Raw genomic sequence first — 22,927 nt, 5'->3', positions numbered from 1 at the left:
AGCTATATGAGACAGTAATAATAATCTAAAAAGTTCAATATACCTACATTTATTATGTGTATTAATCGTTAGATACACATATTAACTTTGTTATTAGCTTAACTCTTAATAATATAAATTATAAACATGCCTAAGCCAAAGTACCTACACCATTTCCTTTGCAATTGAAATACTATTTATAATTTAATATAAGTCAAAAATCCAGTTTAAATCAGATAAAAATCGTTTCAATAAGTAAACAGCCTAATAAGCTTACATAACTTAACACTTTTCCATCACTGTAACGTCGCACCGCACGGCCGTTCCGGTGATTTAGCGTTCCGGTACGATGCCTTGAGAAGATAACAAGAGGGAAGCACGTAAGGTCTGGTTCGAAAAACCGATAGGCATTGGGGTCCCAAAGTGCTGGAATGGCAACCTCTCACCGGAAAGTACAGCGTTGGAAGACCAACTAGGTGGACAGACGAGACATCAGGCGAGACGCAGCTGGATTCAGGCGGCGCAAGACCATGGCGTGTGGAAGTACCTACGAGAGACCTAGGTCCAGCAGTGGACGTCTATCGGTTGTTGTTGATAATGCAGATCAACCTTTAATATAATCATCTCTGTAAGGAAAATCCGAGTCCCTATACCACAGTGAAGTCTGCACCAGCTCCTGCTCCAGCCAACCCGATGAAACGTGAAGGTTGGCATAGTTAGGTTAGGTTAGGTTCCTCCTCTAACATTGCCTGCTATAGGTATCCGTGGATCATGTACTCCATGACTGCAGTATTCCTTAAAAACTACAATCACAATTCATGGACCACATAATTCACGGACCACGAACAAAACGTTACAACACCCATGGTAAGTCAAACGCAAACTTTTTGTAAGTTAATTAGTACTTACTTACTTATGCAAATCGTCTCCAGCTAAGTACTTTTTAATTCTCCAAGCATTAGCGCGTTCAATTTTTAATGCCAAGAAATGGCAATCCGATACAAACATAGAGAAAAGTTTCTTTGTTTAATTCCATACTTTTTATAGTCTACGTCTCAAGCTCACGATTTAAAAGATTTAAACATTCAAAGCGGTTTAATAAATCCACACAAAGGAGATCCAGTATCTATCCTTGGATACCTTACCTGATAAGATAGTGGATAGTGGATAGCCGCTCAATGGTTTTTTGCCTCGGCGACCGTTCTTCATGACATTTAGTTTTTATGCTCGAGTTTTTCGAGATAATCGAGCGGTCCGACGAGAATAAATCAATGAAGTTCCGATAGCTTTGTTCTATTATTGTTATACCTACCGGCACGAGTATCTATTCTCAGCTATGGAGCAGGCAAGTAGGTACCTAATCGACGAGTCATAAAAACAGTTAAAAAAGTCTCCTTTTTCATCAATCAAGACTCTAGTTATGGACAAGAACCAGAAGTTCCTACTAATTTTATTTGCCTACTAAAATAGTTGGTGTGTGTATTTTTGAAACATACAATTAGGTAGGTACTCCATAACCCCTATACCTAACTAATATATGTAGATGCTACCCCTCTAATGCATGTATAATGTATATGCTAGGAGTAAAATGTAATTTGATTCTACGAACTTTTGGATTTCATTTCAATCCAAACACAGAGGCTGAAGAGATGTTGAAACCACAATATCATGAACACGTGAACTGTCAAAACATCGAAGATAACAGATAAAGAATTCTCGTTTTTATGACCTCACTTCTAATATCCATCGTTTTGATTGAGCCTTGAGCGAGTTCATCGGTCCAGTGAGTTAATCGCAACGGGTGAGTCACGATCAGCGATGTAGATATTTTTTTAGGAATGTGTATTCTGCTTAGGGTTCTATTGGCATTAGCCCCTACAGCGTCATCGGAGAAGTTTTAGCGAAGTTCTGTCACATATTGAGCCCTAGCATGGCCCTAGCCCCTTGGTCTCGAAGAGGCAATGCTTTCAGAGGCTTAGGATGACTTTTTCATTGCAAGCCCTCTTAACGAGTCATGTAAGTAGGTAAGTATATAGTTTTAGGTAAAGGGCAAAGAAAAGGTCTGACGTTGAGACATAATATGGATTTGTTTGTTTTTAATCCGTACCTAGACTACCTAGTCCATTAGGGCCCCGAAAGCGTAGTAAGGATTAATCATATTATGATTCAAAAGCACTTGTAAAGTTTACTTAAGTAAAAATATATCTACTAGCTTATGCTCGCGACTTCGTCCGCGTGGACTACACAGATTTGAAAATTCAACTCCTAAAGGGGTAAAATAGGGCTTTGACTATTTGACCCCCTTAGGGGTTGAGTTTTCAAAAATCCTTTCTTAGCGGATGTCTATACGTCATAATAGCTATCTGCATGCCTTTCCGCCTCCAATAGGTAGTTTGAGCTATGCGTTGGTAGATCAGTCAGTCAGTCAGTCAGCTTTTCCTTTTTCTAAATATATAAAAGGAGAAGGTGACTGACTGACTGACTGACTGATCTATCAACGCACAGCTCAAACTACTGGACGGATCGGGCTGAAATTTGGCTTGCAGATAGCTATTATGACGTAGGCATCCGCTAAGAAAGAATTTTTGAAAATTCAACCCCTTAAGGGGTGAAATAGCGGTTTGAAATTTGTGTAGTCCACGCGGACGAAATCGCGAGCATAAGCTAGTTATATATAAGATTCTATCCACGTCCGGGTGATAAGAAAACCAGCACCTCGTCTTCGCCAGCGAAGACATTGTGTTGAGGTCGTAGGTGAGTAGGGCTACTGAGTGCTGGCACTACGCTAGCCTTGTCTTGTTTGTCTATGTTCCAACATCATTCGCTCTCAACCTTGAGCGAGTTCACCGGTGCATTGAGATAATCGCAACAGGCGGGTGAGTCACGAACGATCAGCGATGGCAGATAACATGCGCAACGCTCGATCTGCCTTTTGTCAAGCCCGCCAGTCGCCACAGGCCACTAGGCTACCATAAACGGAAAGTGCGCCTCTCGAACTTTGCTGACTGTGTATTTTGTTGTTTTCTTTACCTACACAACCTTAAGCTGGAGATTGACTTGTAACATTTTGGTGTTATGTATCGAGTTTTTGTAACTCAAACCAAAGGCTGACATGTTGAGTAAAATTTGATGAATTGAATGTGCCATTCGCGGCGAGTGCTCCACTCGACTGTCGATTTTTGCGCGAATGCCCTTTGAGTGTTAGGACATTACAAGTCAGTGCAGGTCTGCAATTTTGATTAAAAATGAAGTACACTTGAGCCAAAAGCTCGAATGATACGTTACAAACACGCTACAAGTCAGTCTGAGTCGCCGTATTGTAACAAGATCGCCTCGAATGGTACATATTACATACAAACGGTACAACTACAAGTCAATCTCCAGCTTTAGGCTTTGAAAAAACAAAGTGTTCAACGCGGCGACCATGTCAACTGTTATAATATTGTGACATTGCTACAGCCGCAAATGTTGTTTTGGCTGAATTTATGGTGTTCTTTCTGTAACTGCATTTTAGTCAATAGTGAGAGAAGATACTTAGTATCAGCCAATCAGAGGTGACTGCAAGCGTCCCCTAAGCTATCTAGAAATTTGTAAAAGGCAAGCATACTAGAAACTTTGTAAAAGCATTACAACGGGGAGCGCGCATGGAAGCAAAAGGAAGAAGTTGATGACTTCAATGAACCAAGATTGACAGCCTATAAGAAATTTTCCAAGAATATGTATCTACAGTGCGACAAGGCTACCTTGACGCGTGGCAAAAATCGGAACTAAAGTTGCTGTCAAGTATATCCTTTGTTCTTGTTTGAATATTCTAAGCCTTTGTTCTCCAACAGCGCCCCCCTGTCAATGTCATTCAAGTGGCAAGAGGGCCTTGTCGCACTGTACTTCCTACCCATATTGAACCGTAGTTTAAGGTTTAAATAGGTATTTTTTAGGGTAGATTTACCTATCTTAAAAAATACCTATCTTAAACCTTAAACTACGGTTCAATCATGTATCATCTGTGATACATTTTAATTTAATTTAATTTATTTATTTGACAACTTAAAACCTAATGCGATAGCTAAGTTAACTTAAATTGTTTATATCTACTTATTAAATTACATACTTATAGAATTAGAAACCCTAAATCACTATTTTCCCCATGATGAATGGCTAAGTAGGCCCTACATAAATGTAAACTGTATTAGTTATTACGATATAGGTAAGACGAGACATAATTTATAATACAACCTGCTTTAGAATCCTTTGCTAAGCCTTTCAGGCTTAAGTGGATCCTTTCACTTTGGGATTAACTTACCTCATAAAGAGCGACTTATTTATCGTACGGACTGTGGTTTAGTGAAATCTTTACAGAACCATGTAGAAATTATACAAACGGAACTTGTAATGATTCTATCCGACGAGACTAGACTGTTACCATTGTTGTAATGCAGGGCAATTTATTTGTATTAACTCTGACAAAACAGTTGTCAGAGTTAATACAAATATTTTCACGGATACGGATCGGATGAGTGCGTAACCGCCATGAGAAAAGCTTATTCGGTTGATGTTCGAGCTTACAGTGCGACAAGGCTATCTTGGCGCGTGGCGAAAATCAGAACTAACGTTGCCGTCAAGTGTCCCCTTTGTTCTTGTTTGAATATTCTAAGCCTTTTTCTCCAAGAGCGCGCCCCTGTCAATGTCATTCAAGTGCCAAGAGAGCCTTGTCGCACTGTACCTAAGTATTTGACTATTTACCTACAAAGTCCAACGGATTTTCGGAAGGTAATGTTAACATTGAACTCTACTTAGAGTTGACAAATCTTCACATGTTTTACCTACCGGAAGTGATGGAAAGTCAACGACCTTATTTCCTAAATTTCTAATGACTGTTGAAACTAAAATTAACCTAGGTAGGTACCTTACCCTACTATTCACCTTCCATAAAATATATCGCCTAATATCTCAAAAACATGAAGTTGAGAGTTTACTGTCGAGCTGATTGCTGGTAGGTCGTATAATTTTGGTACCTACTCAAAGAGTATGTACCTACCTGAAACGTAAAGGACCGGGTGACGATAGAATAAGTAAATACCTACCTAGTAAATACTTACTTAAATCATACCAGTGGCAGCTACTGAAGAGTCTTTACTAAGAATAAATGTACTTACTTAATAGGAAGAAATCTAAATCAGAAACCATCCAGAAACATAGCATCACATCACAGATCACAGAGCAATAATAATGGGTCATTCCATTCCATATGGGTAGATAGGAAAGCTCGCTGTGGACAGTTTCTCATAGTTTTTAATATCTTCCTTATTTAGCCCGCTGTATAATGTTACCACGTGCATATCAAATGAGAACTCCGAATGGGTCACGGACCACAGTTTCTGAATGGCACAGGCATGTTTGAAATTCAAACGGACCGCTCGTTTCTGGGAAAACGGTACCTACCTACAATATTTTATATTTATAAGTAGATCACGATGCTGAAAATGGTATGACGAAAACTACAAAGTTAGAAGTTTTTCTTTAGATAAACTGACTTTATCTAAAGAAAAGCGCTAGAGTAGATATAATTTTTTTTAATGATACTGAACTGTTCTCCTGCGACCTTATTCACGTTAAGGATTTAGGTTTTTAAAGATCCCTTTGACTCAATATCCTTTCTTAGTGGGGGTCACGTTGAGAACCTAGGTAAGCCGTAAGTACCTACATAAATGGTAAGTAGGTATATGCAGTATGAAGTTTCTTTTTAAGTGAATAAGTCCTAAATTGAACCAAGCGCAATCGAATTTTAACCTGGGTCTAGAGTTTTATCTAATAGACAGGCATAAGAACCTAGTTCTAAGATTAAAAAAATAAAATATCGGCATCAATGATAGTTCATCAAAAAGTTATTAAAATAGGTCCGCTGAGCACTGGCCTTCTCTAATGAGGTTTTAGACCATAGTCCACCGCTCTGATCAACTGTGGATTGGCAGAATTCACTCAAATTTGAGAGCATTACGGAGAGCTCTCAGGCATGCAGGATTCCTTGCGATGTTTTCTTTAACCGTTAAAGCAAGTGATAAGTATTTAATTCATTGCATAAAAATTCTTATTCTGAAGAAGACCCAAGAAGGTGGGTAGAAGGAGGATAAAATATTAAATAAGCACCTACTAAGCTTTAATTTTGAGCTAGATTACATCAGCCCCTGTGGCCTAATGGATAAGGCATCGGCCTCCTAAGCCGGGGACTGTGGGTTCGAGTCCCACCAGGGGTAGGTACAGTATGTTTTGTTTTAATTCTACTAATTTATCTTTCCAATTAGATCATGGATCATAGATCAAGATTTTTTTTTATATAAAATACTTTATTATGCCCGCAACTTCATCCGCGTGGAGTAGGTATGGACCTATGTACAAAGTACAAACAAACCTCTATTTTACCACCTAAGGAGATTAATTTTAAAAATCCTTTATTTGCGGATGTTACGTCATAATAACTAGGTCCGGCAAAATTTCAGCCCGATCCGTCTAGTAGTTTAAGCTGGGCATTGATAGATCAGTCACCTTTTCCTTTTATATACCTATTAGAAGATTGATTATGATTACTAATCAATACTCGAACGATACTTTGATATTTCAGTTTGACGATTAGCAAATAATTTAATGGAAATGAAACAGTTAAGTTTATTGCAATTTGCAATGAATAAATTATAAAAAATCATCGATATTGCCACTAAAACAAATTAGCAGCAGAAAAATTGCTTTTGTATGCAATATTAACGGTTTAAAATTTCAATATTAACATATTTTTATTATAACAACAAGGTCACGATTTTGTAAAAAAAAAACTTGTTTATAACAGAATTACAAAAAGGAGAACGAATTGGAGTGTTTGTTTCCTAGATAATAATATGTGATGATGAAAATAAACAGTTGAAAAGGTCAGCGGAATAGATACCTACTTGCCTAATTACGACAGGTTTCAATATTCCATCTATCATTTGTTAATAGAGCCGTGATAGTTTATTCACTAGACTAGTGGCACTAGTGGTTAGATTTCCGCCTTCCATTCGAAAGCCTCAAAGTTTCAAAGTTAGAATATACATACAAATTTTAAACCCGTGTAACTTTAAAATTTTATAAGTTATTTTTATGGAAATCTGGAAATTACAGACAGAGATATTACTTTCTAGAACAACTATAATTTGATTGGTTAATATTCAAATGAGAGTCAAACTAGTAAAGTACGTTTGTATGGTTTGTATTGTAGTGACCGCCGGCCGCGGTTAAGAAACTCGTATTGAAGAGGCCTAAGAGTTTCATAGGCTTCAGAGCGTCCCACTAAGTCTAGAACAAGGATGAAATACATTATGTAGGTGTTTACAAACATACCTCAGTCATGTGCCACCTACACTTATCTCTTAAGTTAAGTAGGATCTTAATTAATTCTATGTACCTAATTAGGTAATTGACGTCCAACATAGATACCTAGGTCTTGTAACGAAAATTAGGTACCTACCTACGCGTAAGGTTAGCTAGGTTACCTATACTGAATACTAGTTATATGATTCTTATATGCAGTATTTACCAGAAGTAAGCAGTCATTTGCCATGTTAATGTCAATTTCTGCGAGTTTTCCTTGGTTTTTCCATTAAACTGCAACTCGACAATATCTTGAACGTGTTTACGCACTGCAAGAGACTTCCTAGGGCTACTTACTGCAAGTTTTACTGCTAGTGAACTTTTTTTCACTAGGCTGTTTTTATTTAATTTGTTATTTGGCATTTTCATAAAGTTATTGCATTGCAAGTTTCTGTCAATAAAGTAGGTAGGTATAGGCAGCTAATCACGCAAAAAGAAATCTGAAACCACATCATTTTGCAACGACTGCATTAAAATGAGTGAATTCGTCAATTTTACTATGTTATGAAACAAATTACAACATATTTGATGATTTTTATATTTTCTACAGTTTAAATATTGAATTATGCATCACCTGTGGCAACACGCAAATCTACTAATCTAGAATATATACATATCTAATATTTGTCAATAAAGAAACATAATGATATGTCTCAAAAAGCTATATAAGCGTGTTTTGATTTGCTCATTTTAAAAGCCAGAAGACCACAATGCGCGACTATAACGGAATCTCGACCTCAGGACATTACAAAGAACGCGCGCGTACCTGTGTAGTTGTGGTGTGATACAAGGAATATGAAGCACTTCTCAGTTCACGCTACAACTGCAGAAGCGCGGCTCCTACGCACTCTTCATAGTGTGAAATAAAAGCTTTCGTACATTTCCTTCCTTTTTTGTAACAAATTACAATAAAAGTTCCAGGAATCGCGTAAAATGTCGTCGCGCGTTCTTGTTTAAGGCTTACCTATATAATACTAGGTGATGCCCGCGACTTCGTCCGCGTGGATTTAGGTTTTTAAAAATCCCGCCGGAACTTTTTTTTTCTCCGGGATGAAAGCTAACTCTATACCAAATTTCATCAAATTCGGTTAAACTGTTGGGCCGTGAAAAGCTAGCAGACAGACAGACAAACACACTTTTATAATATTAGTATGAATTGAACTAAATCACTATTTCAATTGGCAACGTTCACGGACTGAAATCCTAAAGCTACTCATGTGCCTAAAGGTCGTAGCATAAGTTCGGACTTCGGACTACATTGATTTATTCTTAGAATAGGAAAGGGATACTATTTGTACTTATTTAAAAAAAAAATGGATACTATTGTACTTATTATAAAATAATCCTTAACCATCAGGTGGTCGGAGACTTTTAATCATAGATTAATATGTATAGGTATGCTTTTAATCTCATCATCTCATCTCATTCGCCGCCTCACTAATGAGCACGGGTCTCCTCTCAGAATGTTTTAGATCGTAGTAGGTACACCATGCAGGCTAATTGTCGATTGGCAGACTTCACAATTCATACACTGTTGAGAATTCCCAATCTTTTAGTTCCTTAGGGAATTTAGTCAGGCCTGGATTCTTCAGTACCAGCCTTAACACCAAGCGATTCAGCGTTCCTATACGACGCAGTGTAGACAAGACACCGACCATGGATATTGTTATAGCCCTGACTAAATACCTAGGTACCCTATTCTATCTTAGACTACAACGTAACTTATCGTCATCCTGGTAAAATCGTAATCCTAGTAACTGCCATACGCCGCCGTCCAGGTTAACTCGCTTCCATCTTAGATTGCATCATCACTTACCACCAGGTGAGATTGCAGACAAGGGCAGACTTGTATCTGAATAAATAAATAAATAAATCTAGGCACATGTACTATAGGTAGGTATACTTAGCTGTGATTCAAAATACAACCTGCAATCTTGGTCCACCTGCCTAGAAGTAACAGGTTGAATTTATCGGAAAGCCTCGTATAGGCAAGTATGTACCTACCTACTTTCACACAGGTCTCAATGTATTTCAGCCGTAACACATGCTGGAGCTTTGACCTGGTACACTGCCATAAACCTAGATTTTATCTTAAACTGTACAACTGCATAAAATTTTATTGCTACTGCAAAATAGACTCTGCCAGGTCTTTATAAATTTGAATATTTACTAACTAGATGCATATTTAACTTTAAAATCAATAGAAAAAAGGCTCAAAGTTACTCATCAATTTAAAGTTGGCTCGATATAAAGCTTTAATGAAAAGTAAATAAAAACTTACCTTTTCAACCAAGGAAATAAATAAATGCCGCTCGATTACCGGCACCAGCAGGTCGCGGATATCACTAATTATCACAATTTTTACACCAAAGTCCACGAATTAAAGTTTTGTTTGACGATCGACCGGATTCTATATTTCGAAGATAAACCGGCGTGGCTCGTTCTCAACGACGCACCGCGTGCATTTCAATAGATGAAAGTGTAAACTGTGGTTTTTGTAAGCGCTCTCTCATTTCTGCGCGTGCGCAAGACAAGGACAGCCTTCCCCGCTTCAAGTTTGGATTTGAGCAAGTGGCGACTTCGCCCACTATTTTATTGTTATTCTAATAAATTCTGAACATCTTTAGAATATCGTCGTTGCACGTTAACTTTATAATATGGAAAGATTTCGGCGACTTAGTTCACAATTGCATTAACTACACAACAATTGTCAGGAGATAGAATTGATTGTACAGAAGAGCTTTTTAAACTTTAAAGTTAAGATAATGATGAGCAGAAAAATAGCAGATCATTTCAATACAGTTGTTTAGTAGCATCTGCGGGATGATTAGTTATTATAACTGAACTTTGAACAGCTCTCCTGTAAAATCGACAATTTTTGTGTACCTAGCTAGTGCAATTGTGAACTAAGCCGCCGAAATCTTTCCATATTATAAAAAGTTGACGTGCAACGACGATATTCTCAAGATGTTCAGAATATTTTAGAATAACAATAGATTAGTGGGCGAAGTCGCCACTTGCTCAAATCCAAACTTGGCAATTTATTTAGTTACTGCAAATGTAAACTAAGATATAAAACTTGGAACATTAAGCGGATTAAAAACATTAAATAGAAAAATAAAACGACACACTTTGGATTGTTTATTTTTATTTTCTTCCCACAGGTGGCAAGAACCAGAGTAGTGAGTACAACCTAACGTAACGAAAATGGTAACTATTTTCAGGGATAACCACTTCTAATTAATCGACTAAACTGTTACATCTAAAAATTCCAATTTAATAATGAATTTAACATCTAGGCTAAATCGTCTACACAATATTTTAGAACAGAATAATCGGTGCCAATGTGGTACAATGTACATTGTTACATACTTGTATATAATACTCTTTGCATTTTATCGTGCTGTTTACAATAATTATTTTTTTCATTATAAAAACTGCAATTGCGCAAGTGTTTATCGCTACGTAGTGATGAAAGTTATGGCATGATCTGAATTGCAGCTGAGGTCGACTTTGGCACCAAATAATTTGAAAAATGTGAAATCCCTCGAGTACTACTACCCCGGCTTACAAGATAATTTTCCTCTAACGAGTCACAGAGATTTTGAAAAGAAAAGTAAAACAGTAAAGATTGATAGTTATAATGAACTGCAACAAATCTGCATGTAACCAAGGCCTTGTCAGCAATCGGTTACAAACCCACTTGTTTTTTTGAGGAGAGAGAGCATGACAAGAGTTAAGTTTTTTTTTGTATTTTTTAATGGTAGATAATTAAATGTTAATGTGTGCAGATTAGCGATGTGACCCAAAAATTATGAATAGAAAAAGTTTAACTGCTCGAGCTCTCACCTCAACGAAATAGTAAATTATACATTATTTATTCGCTGATGTGAAATTTTACAAATTTAAAATTACATTACTGACGAAAAGCTCATCTGCCACCGACAAGATATACGGTGGCTTGCGATTTCAAGTTAGTTTGGGGTGGGGACAATATTATGCCTCTTGATTAGACGTAACAATTATTCGACGCCCGTTTATAATAACTGCACTATTGGCTTGAATAAACATACACGAATGCCATGTATATACTACAGAAGCACTGCGAAAAAAATTATTTGCCACTTTGAGGCCCTTTTTTAGTCTTAGAGTCCTGTCAGTTCACATTCAGGCATTCAGGCTACGATAATTACGTAGGTATCCAAATGTTGTCTCCTGTCATGACAGTCCAATCAATAATTATAATAATTAATAAATAATTCGCCAAATGCAGAAGATGGTATTAAACAGTTTGTATACAAAGATTTTTTTATTGACAGGAGCATTATAAAGAAAACGATTTGGCACATGTAGGCCACTCTGGGCATTGATTTTTGGAGACTTGACTAATCTCCTGAATCCTGCCGATCTAAATTCATCCTACGAATAAGTCGCCAAGTTCGGAAATTATAAAATCATTTCAATAAAGGCCTGTGCTATGTAGGATGTAGACCACTTTGGGCACTGATTTTTGCCGACTCGACTAGTCTCTTATCAGTCCAAATTCGTGCAAAAAGAGGTTATAAAATCGTTAGTAAGTTAATTCAAAACAGTAGCACAATACATTATACAAAACGCTCAATCAAATACTGTTACGACGAATCTAGAGACGCGGTTAACACGGCACCCAATAATACGATTGTGGCATTTAGTAATGAGGAAATAGTTTCGGTTGATTGCCTCAATAGTTTTATTGGCCCGTGTTGCATTTATGGACTCGCAACAACCTGGTTTTAACGTCCCCGTGCAAAAGGTCGCCGCGAACCCGTCTGTTGTCTTAAACAACATAATGTTGTGGAACAACAGTCAACAACACCAGTGTTGTTGAACAACAGCCATCCAAGATGTTATGGATGGTAATACAAAGTCACAAGCACATTACATTAGATTAATTTCTAATCAAACATAATATTATATGCGAACTTGTATATAATTATTACAAATGTTTTTTTTTTGGATTTTCTACACGTTTTTTTCTCCAAGTAATCTTTAGCGAATATCGTAAATGGAATAAGTACAATACAATATGAACTATGACGGAACAAAATGAAGACTGCGGATGCAACGATTGAATTATGTGATACAAAACATAATGAGAGTGAAATAATAATTATTAGTTTTGATGAAATTTAAAAAAAAACAACTTTGCTAATGACTGAAAAATACAACATACTTAGTGTTGCCATTTCTGAAATATTTTATGCTTTTCAATTACTTGACAAACACATGCATAAAATTGAATATGCAATCCGTTACGGTGGAACCTACGCATCTAGAAGATACTTTTTAATTTTTACCGGTTATACTTCAGAGATGATAACAAAATAATATAACATAACAATACATTTATATAGAACTGAAATTGCTTACAGGAAACATTTCACGATATAATATTAAATATATACACTAATAGCCCATACCGATGCAAGTTTTGCAATGACATTTTTTTTATTCTTTTTTTTTAATATTTTCAGTTATTACAAACAGAAGTAAATCACACTACAGAATATGAAAAACAATATATAAATTATAAACACGCAAAAAGTAGCAGTCTCCGAAAAATATGAAACAAAAATGTTATTGCGGAAGGCATTTCAATGAAATAAATAAGGGCAGTGGCATACTTATAACGTGCGACCGTACCCGATGCCGTGCGAAAAGCGCGCGATTTTCGCGCCAATTACAAAGTCGCCAGAAAATCTGGGCGTATCAGACTCTTAAAAGGGGCTAGCACAGCGCCGTAAAGCCAGTTCGATTCGTGGCGAATTCCCCTTTTCTTTAAAAGGTTTGAAGAATGTCTGTCAATTTTAAGGTGGATGTGTTTAGCAAATCAATAAGATTACTTATTTAAAATGGTGTGATAATTATTTACGTCATCTATGAATAAAATCAATCTGAAAATCAGATTGGTCTGCTGAATAAATCTCCGCTTAAGTGGACAGGCATCCTAAAAACACTGAGCATTATGTTGTAAACTGATTTGACACAACCCACTCCACATGTCATCGGGTCAGGTAGCGTATTATGAGTATGCGTCTGCCTTAAATGATATACGGGATCCCATATAGAGTAACAATGTTACAAGAGAACAAAATCGCTCAATAAGGTGTAAAATTGTACTCTATACGATACAGCACCGGAACAGGACGCTCAGAACCCCTACAAAAGTGAAAATATAAAATATAACATATACACATCTTATGCTTTACATAAACTATATAATAACAGTTACGCCTACATGAACTGTTACCATCCATATTTGGAGCTGTAAATTATATTACAATTTAATATCTGCCACTGTTCAATATTCCTCGTGATGGACTTAGTTATAAATTACAATCCTAGCCTATAGATGTTAACAGTTAACATCAAAAAAGTGCCGGAATTGACAACATGTTAAGTATAACCATAGTTAAGGAATTTAATGAAAGGAAATCAAACAAAAAATTAGTTTAGAGATATTATGTAATAAAAAACAAGTGATAGCTATGCCAACCAAAGGTTGATCCTTATAGTTCAGAATTATAGTTTCACTATATTATAGTGAATAGCATTAATTTCATTATAAGATAGGTAAATATGTTGTCAATCCGGAAAAATAATTTGGAAACGAAAACAAAACAACATTTAAATAGAAAATCATTGAACAGTGGCAGACGGTACTATCTCAAGACAACACAATCCACCATCGTCAATATAACACACTAGGGGGCGACACTAGTCCACCCCTAAGTTAATTGTCCAACATCATAGAAAAAACTTTACACTATTATATCTACCGGGCAGACAGAAGTGCCTCCTAAAACAATCCCCGCCATCCTCAAACCACACATCTGCCATTTACCATTACATTATGCGGCAAATCAATAAAATCGCCGCGTATAAAATTTAAGACGTACATGGACGTGGACAAACCATCAAAACTAACTGTCCACCCTCGTGCGCCTTCTAATAACGAATACTAATATAATATATAGAGCACCCGGACATCTCGCCGGCAATATTGCGGGCAACGACAGTGTTGGACAAAAAAATTACTTAATTCACCGTTGCGTAAGTTGAATCCCTGACTATCTGACTTCGTAACTAGCGCGGCAGGAAATATTATTGCAGATCGAAAAGAGATAAAGGTTTCGAAAGGCGTTGTCTTTGTCGTTGAGACCCACAGAAGCATATATGAGTGACGGAAACGACGCTCTACGAAGCCAAAATCTCTTTCTAAAATCCGATGTGCAATATTTTCTGACGGGTGCTGTCTAAACGCATCTTGTGACGTCAAATCTTCATACAATAACTATCTTTAAAACTTCATACAAGTATGACACTTCATTTAAGAAATGTCAAGTTTGGCACATCATACAAGAATTGTCAATTAGGACGCTTCATTTATGAACTATCAAGTTTGACACTTCATACAACTGTCAAGTTTGACGTCACAAACTGCAATCATTGTAACGATTTTAACATGGCCCCTGAAGTGTGGACCCCACACAAATGGGCAAAGTAACTTTACACCTTTAGATGCACTACTTGCAAGATACCATGACATATGTGACAGTTCCTCATTTTCCGTTGCACCCATACTACTTTCTACAAACGAAAATAAAAGATTAAAAAAATAATTGATATCATTATTACAAAAGTAAAATAAATAATGCCTCTAGATATCGAAACAAAAATCACAGCATGTTACTTTAAAAAAATATCCTTTAGCTATTTGATTTGTGGATCGTAACGTTTATCCATAGTTTGACACTTCATAAGACAGTACATCGATGAATCGGTTAATTAAATAAAAGAGCAAATAATATTAAAAAATCGATTTCATAGTCCTTTCTCGACACTAAAAAATATCGACTAGATTTGGTTAGGGTGCATTGCTATAACTGTTACCCATATGGATATCTCGAACAAAGTATATAGCAGGAGCTCAATATAATAACGCTATTTTAGTGCTAATTCGGTTATATTCAAAATATAAAATGACATTAAAAGTACATAGTGCTATCCTTTTCACAATGATTTCCGCGGAAAAGAATGGCACTACTTTTAGATCTGTCAAATTTAGGTTTGTGTACGACCGAATTAGCACGTAAGTCTTACACTGGAATTCATAGTCAAGATAGGGGCTTCTTTAGAGGACCATTCAGATGCGTCATATTCAACGTTTAGGCAATGCAAAAAGATTGAATATGACACATGCCATCTGAATGGTCCCCTAGAAACCCCATCTTGACTATGAATTCCAGTGTTAAATTCGCAGTCAAAAATTGTCTAAAATTACTTGACAGTCAAGTCTCAACTTACGTGACGGTAACGGACCGGACATATAACGCGCCACTCGATTCAGCACACACAAAAACCCGTCGCTACGTAGCGTGACATGTTAATAGTGTGATTCTGTTCATAAAAAATACTACGATTTGACTTGACAGTCGTGTGGCGTGTTTCATGTACATTCCCAACCCTAGTATACCGCTTGACTGAGATAGCTTGTGGAGTATGTTGCGGGTTGTGGAAAGGTGACAGCGCGTTGAATTCCTTGATTTATACGTCAACTGTCTCCCTCCCGCAACCCATGACATCACGAGCAGTCTCAGTAAAAAAGTTTACCTACAGTTAGCACTTATAGTCAATAACGTGTCGGGTCCAACACGGCAGTCCAGGCACCACCCCAATCTCGATCGCCTTCAAAATTTTTGTAACAGAAAACAATTTTTCTCTACCATATAAAAAATTTTGAATGATTTCGATTGCCAGAAAACATAAACAAAAAAAAATTATACTAACAGAAAATAAAATACCTGTGTTTTTAACTAGTTTCTCATATTAACAAATCGTTTAAACAACTTGGGACGATTTCATTGTAAGAATTATATTAGAATCGTCCAATGTGTTTCAGTATGAAATGCTGTCGCCTCTGTAATAAAAAAAAAACGGACCAAATTGAGAACCACCTCCTTTTTGGAAGTCGGTTAAAAAATCATGGAAACTCAAACGATTTCATTTCACACTTGTGCCATTCATGCTACGTCACGACTCTACTGCCGATTCGGAAAGCAAAATCTACTGAGAAGAGCCGGCACAGAATACATTTTGTAAACATGTACCTAAAATAATATTATCAATAAATAAACTGGCCAAAATCATGTTTTTTTGTATAAAATAAATATAGATCATGGTATAATATTATAGAATTCCTTGACAACACAATAAGTATTTTAAAAGCGTCAGCATTTCATCAAACACGCCTACATCAATATAAAATCGCTACAAAGAAAACATTGAACTAAAATATTGATTTATTATATTCCATCCCTCAACATCTAAATATCGTACGATATGTTGGTGCTATAGCCTTCTCGTAGCTCAACTGTTCCATTCGGCATGTCAAGGGGTTCTAATATAACTATTATTTATTATTGCTAGAATTCCGAATTTTAATGACACTCGAAAAGAGCAAAGTCGTCAAGACTCGTAACCTCAAGTGCATTAACAGCTGTCGAATCTGAATTATTTGCGATTTTATATTGTATGCCCTCTTCTGTTACTCGCACGCGTGTGAGCGTAACAATAGAGAATCACTAAATTACATTTAAATATTTATTTCGAACAAGAATAGCTTCGATAGACGATATATACAGTGAACGGAATACAATCGTTCAGTAAAGGAAATAATCGATAGAGGCCACCTTGACACAATATTCACGTAACAGAGTTGCGGTTTCGTAGTTAACAGTTCGGAAGGCCGATAGGTTACCTTTGTGGGTCGCCGGTCGATGGATGATGAGGATGATGGAGGATGGGACGCTAATACTATTTCAAGTTTCTGTGAATACTGCCTCCGAGTGGCCTCCGGTCGTGAACTCGCCACTAGCACATGAGTCTATCTGCTGAACGGTAAAATGTCGCACGCGGAACTAAACATCACCCGAAACGGTTCACCAAAACAATGTCGACGGCTGCGCTTGCCGAGAGATTCGATCAACTGAACACATGTCAAAGAGCATTTTCTGGTGGAAAATTGTCAAAAAATTTACATTAATTACTTGGGGAGCCATTCCGGACAAGGCACTATAGGTCAAAAATATTGCAAAGCGTTCAACGTAAGGGCAGCAGAATTCGCGACTTGGCTTTGCAAGGAAAAATCTGAACAACTTAACAACTCACGAATTACAGAAGGATCATTGAAACGAGAGCGGGTATCGAATGTCTCGGCGAGCCCGGCGGGTCAGCGCGTGAGCGGGCGGTCGAGCGCGGCGGCGCAGCAGTGTAGGAAGCGCGCGTGCGGGTGCGAGCACGGCGCGGCGCAGCGCAGCGCGGCGCTGTGGCGGCGCTTGCGGTCCGCACTCGGCGCCTCGTCCGCCTCGCCCGCCTCGCCGGCGTACAGGCGGTGCGCCGCGCTGATGTCCTGCAGCAGCTCCTCCCACTCGCGCGACAGCTCGTCGGGCGGCGGCGCGGCCGCGCGCTCGGGCCCGCCGCCCGCGTCCGCGCCGCCCACGCAGCGGCACACGTGCTCGCTCCAGATGCTGCGGATGGCGCTGGGCCGCATCTTCTTGGCGCAGCCGCCGCACTCGTCGCACTCCCACTGCGCGGCGCGGCGCTCCGTCTGCACGGCCGCGTCCGTCTGGCGCACCGGGAAGCGCAGCCGGAAGCCCGGGTCGTCGAGGTCGGGGCAGCGCTGCGCGGCCGTCAGGTTGAGCCGCCCGTAGTCGATGCTGCGCGCCGCGCGGTACTCGAGGTAGCGCTCGCGCGAGCCCTCGAGGTACACGCCGCCCGAGTCGCTGCGCCGGAACTCGACCGGGTCGAGGTCGCCGCGGATGTCGAACGTGTCGCCGTCGGCGTAGCGCGCGGGCTCCGCCTCGGCCTCGCGGCGGATGGGGCGGAAGTGCGTGCGTGCGGCGGTGAGCGCGTCGTCGCGCTCGACGGGCGTGGGGCGGCGCGCGAGCGCGGCGGGCGGCGCGGGCGCGGGCTCGGCGCGACGGCGCGGTGGCACCTCGACGAAGCCGCTGCGGTCGCGGCTGTGGTTGATGGCGGTGAAGGAGCGCATGGTCTGCGCCACGGTGGACAGCGCGTCGTACAGCTCGTCGCCGTCGTACAGCGTGAAGGACTCTATCTCGCGCGGGCAGGGCGGCTCCGCGTCCTCAATGGTCAGCGGGCGCAGGCGCTCCGCGATGCGCGTGGGCGAGTCGGCTCGCTCGGCGGACCAGATGCTCTCGGTGAGCGACACGAGGCTGCACTTCTCGGCGGAGGGGTTGGCGAACAGGCGGTCGGAGGGCGAGGAAAGCAGGTCCTGGAAGTCGATGGGCAGGTCCTGGTAGTCGTCGTCGGGCGTGCTCTGGTCCTTGGCCCACAGCGCCTCGATGCTGCGGTCGAACTTGGCCTCAAACTTAGCGTAGAGCTCCTGCTCCACGGGCGAGCGCGCGCGCAGCGCCAGGTCGTCGGCGATGACCCAGTCAGCGTCGAGGTCGAGTCCGTCGTCCCAGTCGGGCACGGCCCGGGCCTGCGTCAGCTCCTTGATCTCGTCGGTGAGCGTGTTCTCGCACGTGCCGTAGCCCTCGTCCAGCGCGAGGGCGCGGATGAACTCCGTGACGGGGTCCTGGCTCTCCATGTCCCACGCCTCCTCGTGCGTAACCCACTCGGGTAGGTTCTCCTTGCTCTCGAAGGAGCGGCTGTAGCTATTGTAACGCTTCCTGTTGCTCTTCTTCTGCCCGTTATACGAGTTCCGGCGCTCCTTACCCAACGAATACTTCTTGTTTTTGGAATTCCAATCCTTGGACAACAGCAGTTCACTTTGCATTTTGACTTTTACTTGCGGGGCAGCCTTGCGACACCAGGCGGGTGGCGGCAGATAGTACTGCAATGGCGACTCTTCTCCTTTCTTCAGAGCCGGGAAAGCTGCGTAGTATCGACGCACAGCCTCTGTTTGTTCGAGAGAACAAGTGGGCATGCCTACGAGTGATGCACCTTCTTGATCTTTGATATCTTCGAGTCTCGTGCACAGCTGATCCACAATGTTGTCCAGATTAGACTCCTGGAAAATGAATATTAAAATATAATTTTCCATTGTAATCATTTTAAGATTAATTGCAAAACAAAACAAATTCTAAATCTCAACAATACCATAACCTTTATGTATTTAATGTGCACATAATTAAAATTCCATACATATAATTAATGACTAATTTCTAAATGAATTATGGAAGAATAAGAATGACTTCTAGTGACAAAACAATCTTAATGAGACATAATTATTATACAATTATAAATGCAAATAAAAGGTGGCAGTAAGTATAAACAATGGAACAAAAAGAGGAAGTATGCAAACCAAGGGGAACAGATATTGTTCAAAGTTCAAATGTAGTCCACAGGCAACATCTGATATGTAAATATAATATTATGTATTAGGTTTGTCACTAAGTTGGCGATCTTATGGTAATAAGAAGCCAATTTGGATCACATTTACTCATGCTGCCTGTGAATTTCAGATGTCAGTGCTAAAGTGCAATACTAGACCGACCTGTCTGTAAGGATTCTTAAAACTGTTAATCGTCTTCATTTTAATGTTCCCGCGGTTACCGTCCCTTTCCTGAACAATTGGGCACTGCATATCCTCTTCATGGCACAGAAAATAGTAAATCAAGACTTAATAACTTGGTTAATATGTCAAAATAATCATTAATCTAGTTTATCGCTAATGTACTTGGTTTGTTAACTATACTCATTAGACATCAAGAAGTGCCTGTTAAGTTTCAACAGCTAAATTATTGTTAGATTAGCAACTATCAATTTGCTAATGACTTATTACTGGAATGTTATTGTTACTATGCATTTTGTTTTATTTTTATCATGAATAGTTAAAATAAATAAACTGTTTGTTGAAGTTATTTCATAATCTTATTCTAATATCCTTATCAGTTATCACACAGCACTTATAAATACCTATTCAATAACATTTATAAAATATTATTGTTGCATGATTTACTGTTTTTAGGGTTCCGTACCTCAAAAGGAAAAACGGAACCCTTATAGGATCACTTTGTTGTCTGTCTGTCTGTCAAGAAACCTACAGGGTACTTCCGGTTGACCTAGAATCATGAAATTTGGCAGGTAGGTAGATCTTATAGCTGACATTTGGGGAAAAATCTGAAAACCGTGAATTTAGGGTTGTTTCACACAAAAAAATTAAATTGTTGTCATGAACTAATAATTAGTATTTTCAATTTTCTAAGTAAGATAACTATATCAAGTGGGGTATCATATGAAAGGTCTTCACCTGTGCATTCTAAAACAGATTTTTATTTATTTTTATACATCATAGTTTTTGAGTTATACTACAAAATGTCGAAAAAATACGACTGGAGTATGGAACGTTATGCGAGCCTGACTCGCACTTGGTCGGATTTTTTAAACTATCAGTTGATATAAATTATTTTGTTGCTATTCTTAATTTCTGCTATGTAGGTATTAGTATTAGGTGACTGTTTTATTTAAGCACTATCATTTGCAAGTTTAATAGCACTTGACTAGACCTAGAATCTAGATATTAGTCTTGTGCCTGTCTGTCTGATTATTTTTTAGACAGATGAAACTTGTGAAATTATTTTTTATGAGGCAAAATGTAATTTTGTAACATATAAAAACTTTTTTAACTTTTGTGACTTTTACATTAACTGTGACTCCCGAGACCTACCTCAAGGCCTATCACAATCAAACAGTACACCTATTACTTAATCATAACAATTTGATGTTTATTTATTAATCCACACTAATATTATAAATGCAAAAGTGTGTCTGTCTGTCTGTCTGTCCTTTCATGGCCAATCCGTTCAACCGATTTTGACGAAATTTAGTACAGATATAGCTGGCATCCCGGGGAAGGACATAGGCTCTTTTTATCCCGGAAATGCGAAGAGTTCCCACAGGATTTTAAAAACCTAAATCCACACGGACAAAGTCGCAGGCATCATCTAGTACCTAATGTAATTGACTGCTATGTTAAAAACTAGTCAGCTATATAACTAGCTGATAATCATACAAATTGAATCATGTAAGTGAACTTAGTTATCAATAATAAGTTATTGTAGATTCATAGAGCATTTCATATGACATAAAGCTTGTTGCTTACAAAACTGAATGTTTATCTTTATTTAGTAAATTACTTTGGCATGGCTTATTTAGTATTCTAGTTTATTTAAAATCCATTACATGCAAAAAATTGGCTAAACCACTGAAAATCAAACTTGAATTATTGAAAGAACCTTGACCTAGAAAGTTCACAATAAAAATAGATACTAAAAAAGCTAAAGTCTGACGTACATAAGGACCTCTCAGATTTTATCAATAATAATATCAAGGTATGAAGTCATCTAAACTGTTTATCCTAGCAACAGATATAACTTAGCATGACAAGGAACTAAAAATAGCACATAGTAAATGGTCATTTAACTTATATTATGTTCTGAGGACCTACAACGCCTATAGAGTGTTGAGACTAGCCTAGGTTAGTTCTAGCAATGATGTAGAACACAACTCACCTGTTTGAAGTTGGCAAGTATCAGAAGTTGCTCGGAGTTTGGTGCAGTTCCCGCGCCGTGGTGGGCCAGCAGGCAGGAGCCTGGCTCCCTCTCTTATGCTTACGCATCCTGCCCGGTAGAATATCTGTCGCTATCAAACACAATCATCATGCTCAGAAATCGAGTGTCCATTTTTCAATCGCCGGGGGCCGTGTGTTAATATCGATCCTTTATGGTGCCACCTTACTAATACATTCTTGTTTCTTTGGCCTTTTCTTTGCTAGTGTTTCTTTTTTCGCTCCGTTCAGTTTGGCGGTCGCGTTAGTATTTGCTCATTGTCACTAGCTATTGACGAATGACGCACTTAGTGCACCCCTTACTGCTGCAACACAAAACGTTATTTATTTACTATGTCACGTGTTGTTTAGCTACGTCGGTCATTATGACTTGCAAGGGCACAAAGAATTGCATGGAAACCCATACCCGCCCCGCGCGCTACATGGGTCGATGGCGCCAAACAACGTCGACCAAGCGAGGGTGAGATACGCCTCGCCATGCTTAGCTTACACCGCAAACTCGATGTAATCTTCATCCGTGAACAAAGAGATTGCCGCGCACCTCGTAAATCTATTATTGTGTTGACACAGTCTCAACGTACCTTGTTAGAAACTACGATACAATTTCACAAGAACACGACAGGATTACATGATACACTTTCACTGAGGTTGCGCGATGCACTTCCGCGTGCGCATCATTAAAACTTCGCATAATATACGTATTCTATGTACTTACCATTAGTAGTTTATATGGGGAAATTATCATGATCATTTCTATACACACACACCCCACATGAAAAAAAACATGGCAGCCGCAATGAGTGAGAGTCAAAAATTATAATTTTGCGCAACGCCGTCAAAAGATTGTAAATGACGTCCAATGACGTCTGCTTAATGTTTATCGACCAATGACAATCCTTCGATTTTTAAATTTATCAA

At 39.1% G+C, this 22,927-nt stretch overlaps 2 protein-coding genes and 1 non-coding gene across 6 annotated transcripts in view; 1 reads left to right on the top strand and 2 right to left on the bottom strand.

Annotated features, from left to right (window-relative positions):
• LOC117986481 (leucine zipper putative tumor suppressor 2 homolog) overlaps nucleotides 1-9,860 on the bottom strand; it is a 138,205-nt gene extending 128,345 nt beyond the window's left edge. Inside the window, exon 1 of the mRNA XM_069501931.1 lies at nucleotides 9,659-9,860. The gene's annotated coding sequence lies outside the window, so the exon portion shown is untranslated. The remainder of the gene's footprint in view (nucleotides 1-9,658) is intronic.
• Nucleotides 6,158-6,230, top strand: TRNAR-CCU (transfer RNA arginine (anticodon CCU)). The gene has a single exon. It is a non-coding gene; the product is annotated as a tRNA-Arg (tRNA).
• Nucleotides 9,861-10,508: 648 nt separating the features above from the next.
• Nucleotides 10,509-22,894, bottom strand: LOC117986658 (uncharacterized). Of its 4 annotated transcripts, none has more exons than XM_034973532.2 (4): nucleotides 22,725-22,894; nucleotides 21,954-22,311; nucleotides 19,937-20,031; nucleotides 10,509-19,450 (listed from the first exon to the last, which is right to left on the bottom strand). In XM_034973532.2, exons 3-4 carry the CDS (start codon nucleotides 20,024-20,026, stop codon nucleotides 17,648-17,650), a joined length of 1,893 nt encoding a protein of 630 aa, XP_034829423.1. In that variant the 5' UTR covers nucleotides 20,027-20,031; nucleotides 21,954-22,311; nucleotides 22,725-22,894; the 3' UTR covers nucleotides 10,509-17,647. The 4 variants fall into 4 exon arrangements, with proteins under 4 accessions (XP_034829423.1, XP_069358027.1, XP_069358028.1 ...); XM_069501926.1 differs by having other exon boundaries at nucleotides 21,954-22,314; nucleotides 22,725-22,890; XM_069501927.1 differs by lacking the exon at nucleotides 22,725-22,894 and adding an exon at nucleotides 22,591-22,696.
• Nucleotides 22,895-22,927: the final 33 nt, after the last annotated feature.

This window comes from Maniola hyperantus, chromosome 11 (assembly GCF_902806685.2).
Source record: "Maniola hyperantus chromosome 11, iAphHyp1.2, whole genome shotgun sequence".
Classification (NCBI taxonomy): Eukaryota; Metazoa; Arthropoda; class Insecta; order Lepidoptera; family Nymphalidae; genus Maniola; species Maniola hyperantus.
Note: the sequence above shows the minus strand (reverse complement) of the source record. Positions and strands in the feature narration are given on the sequence as shown.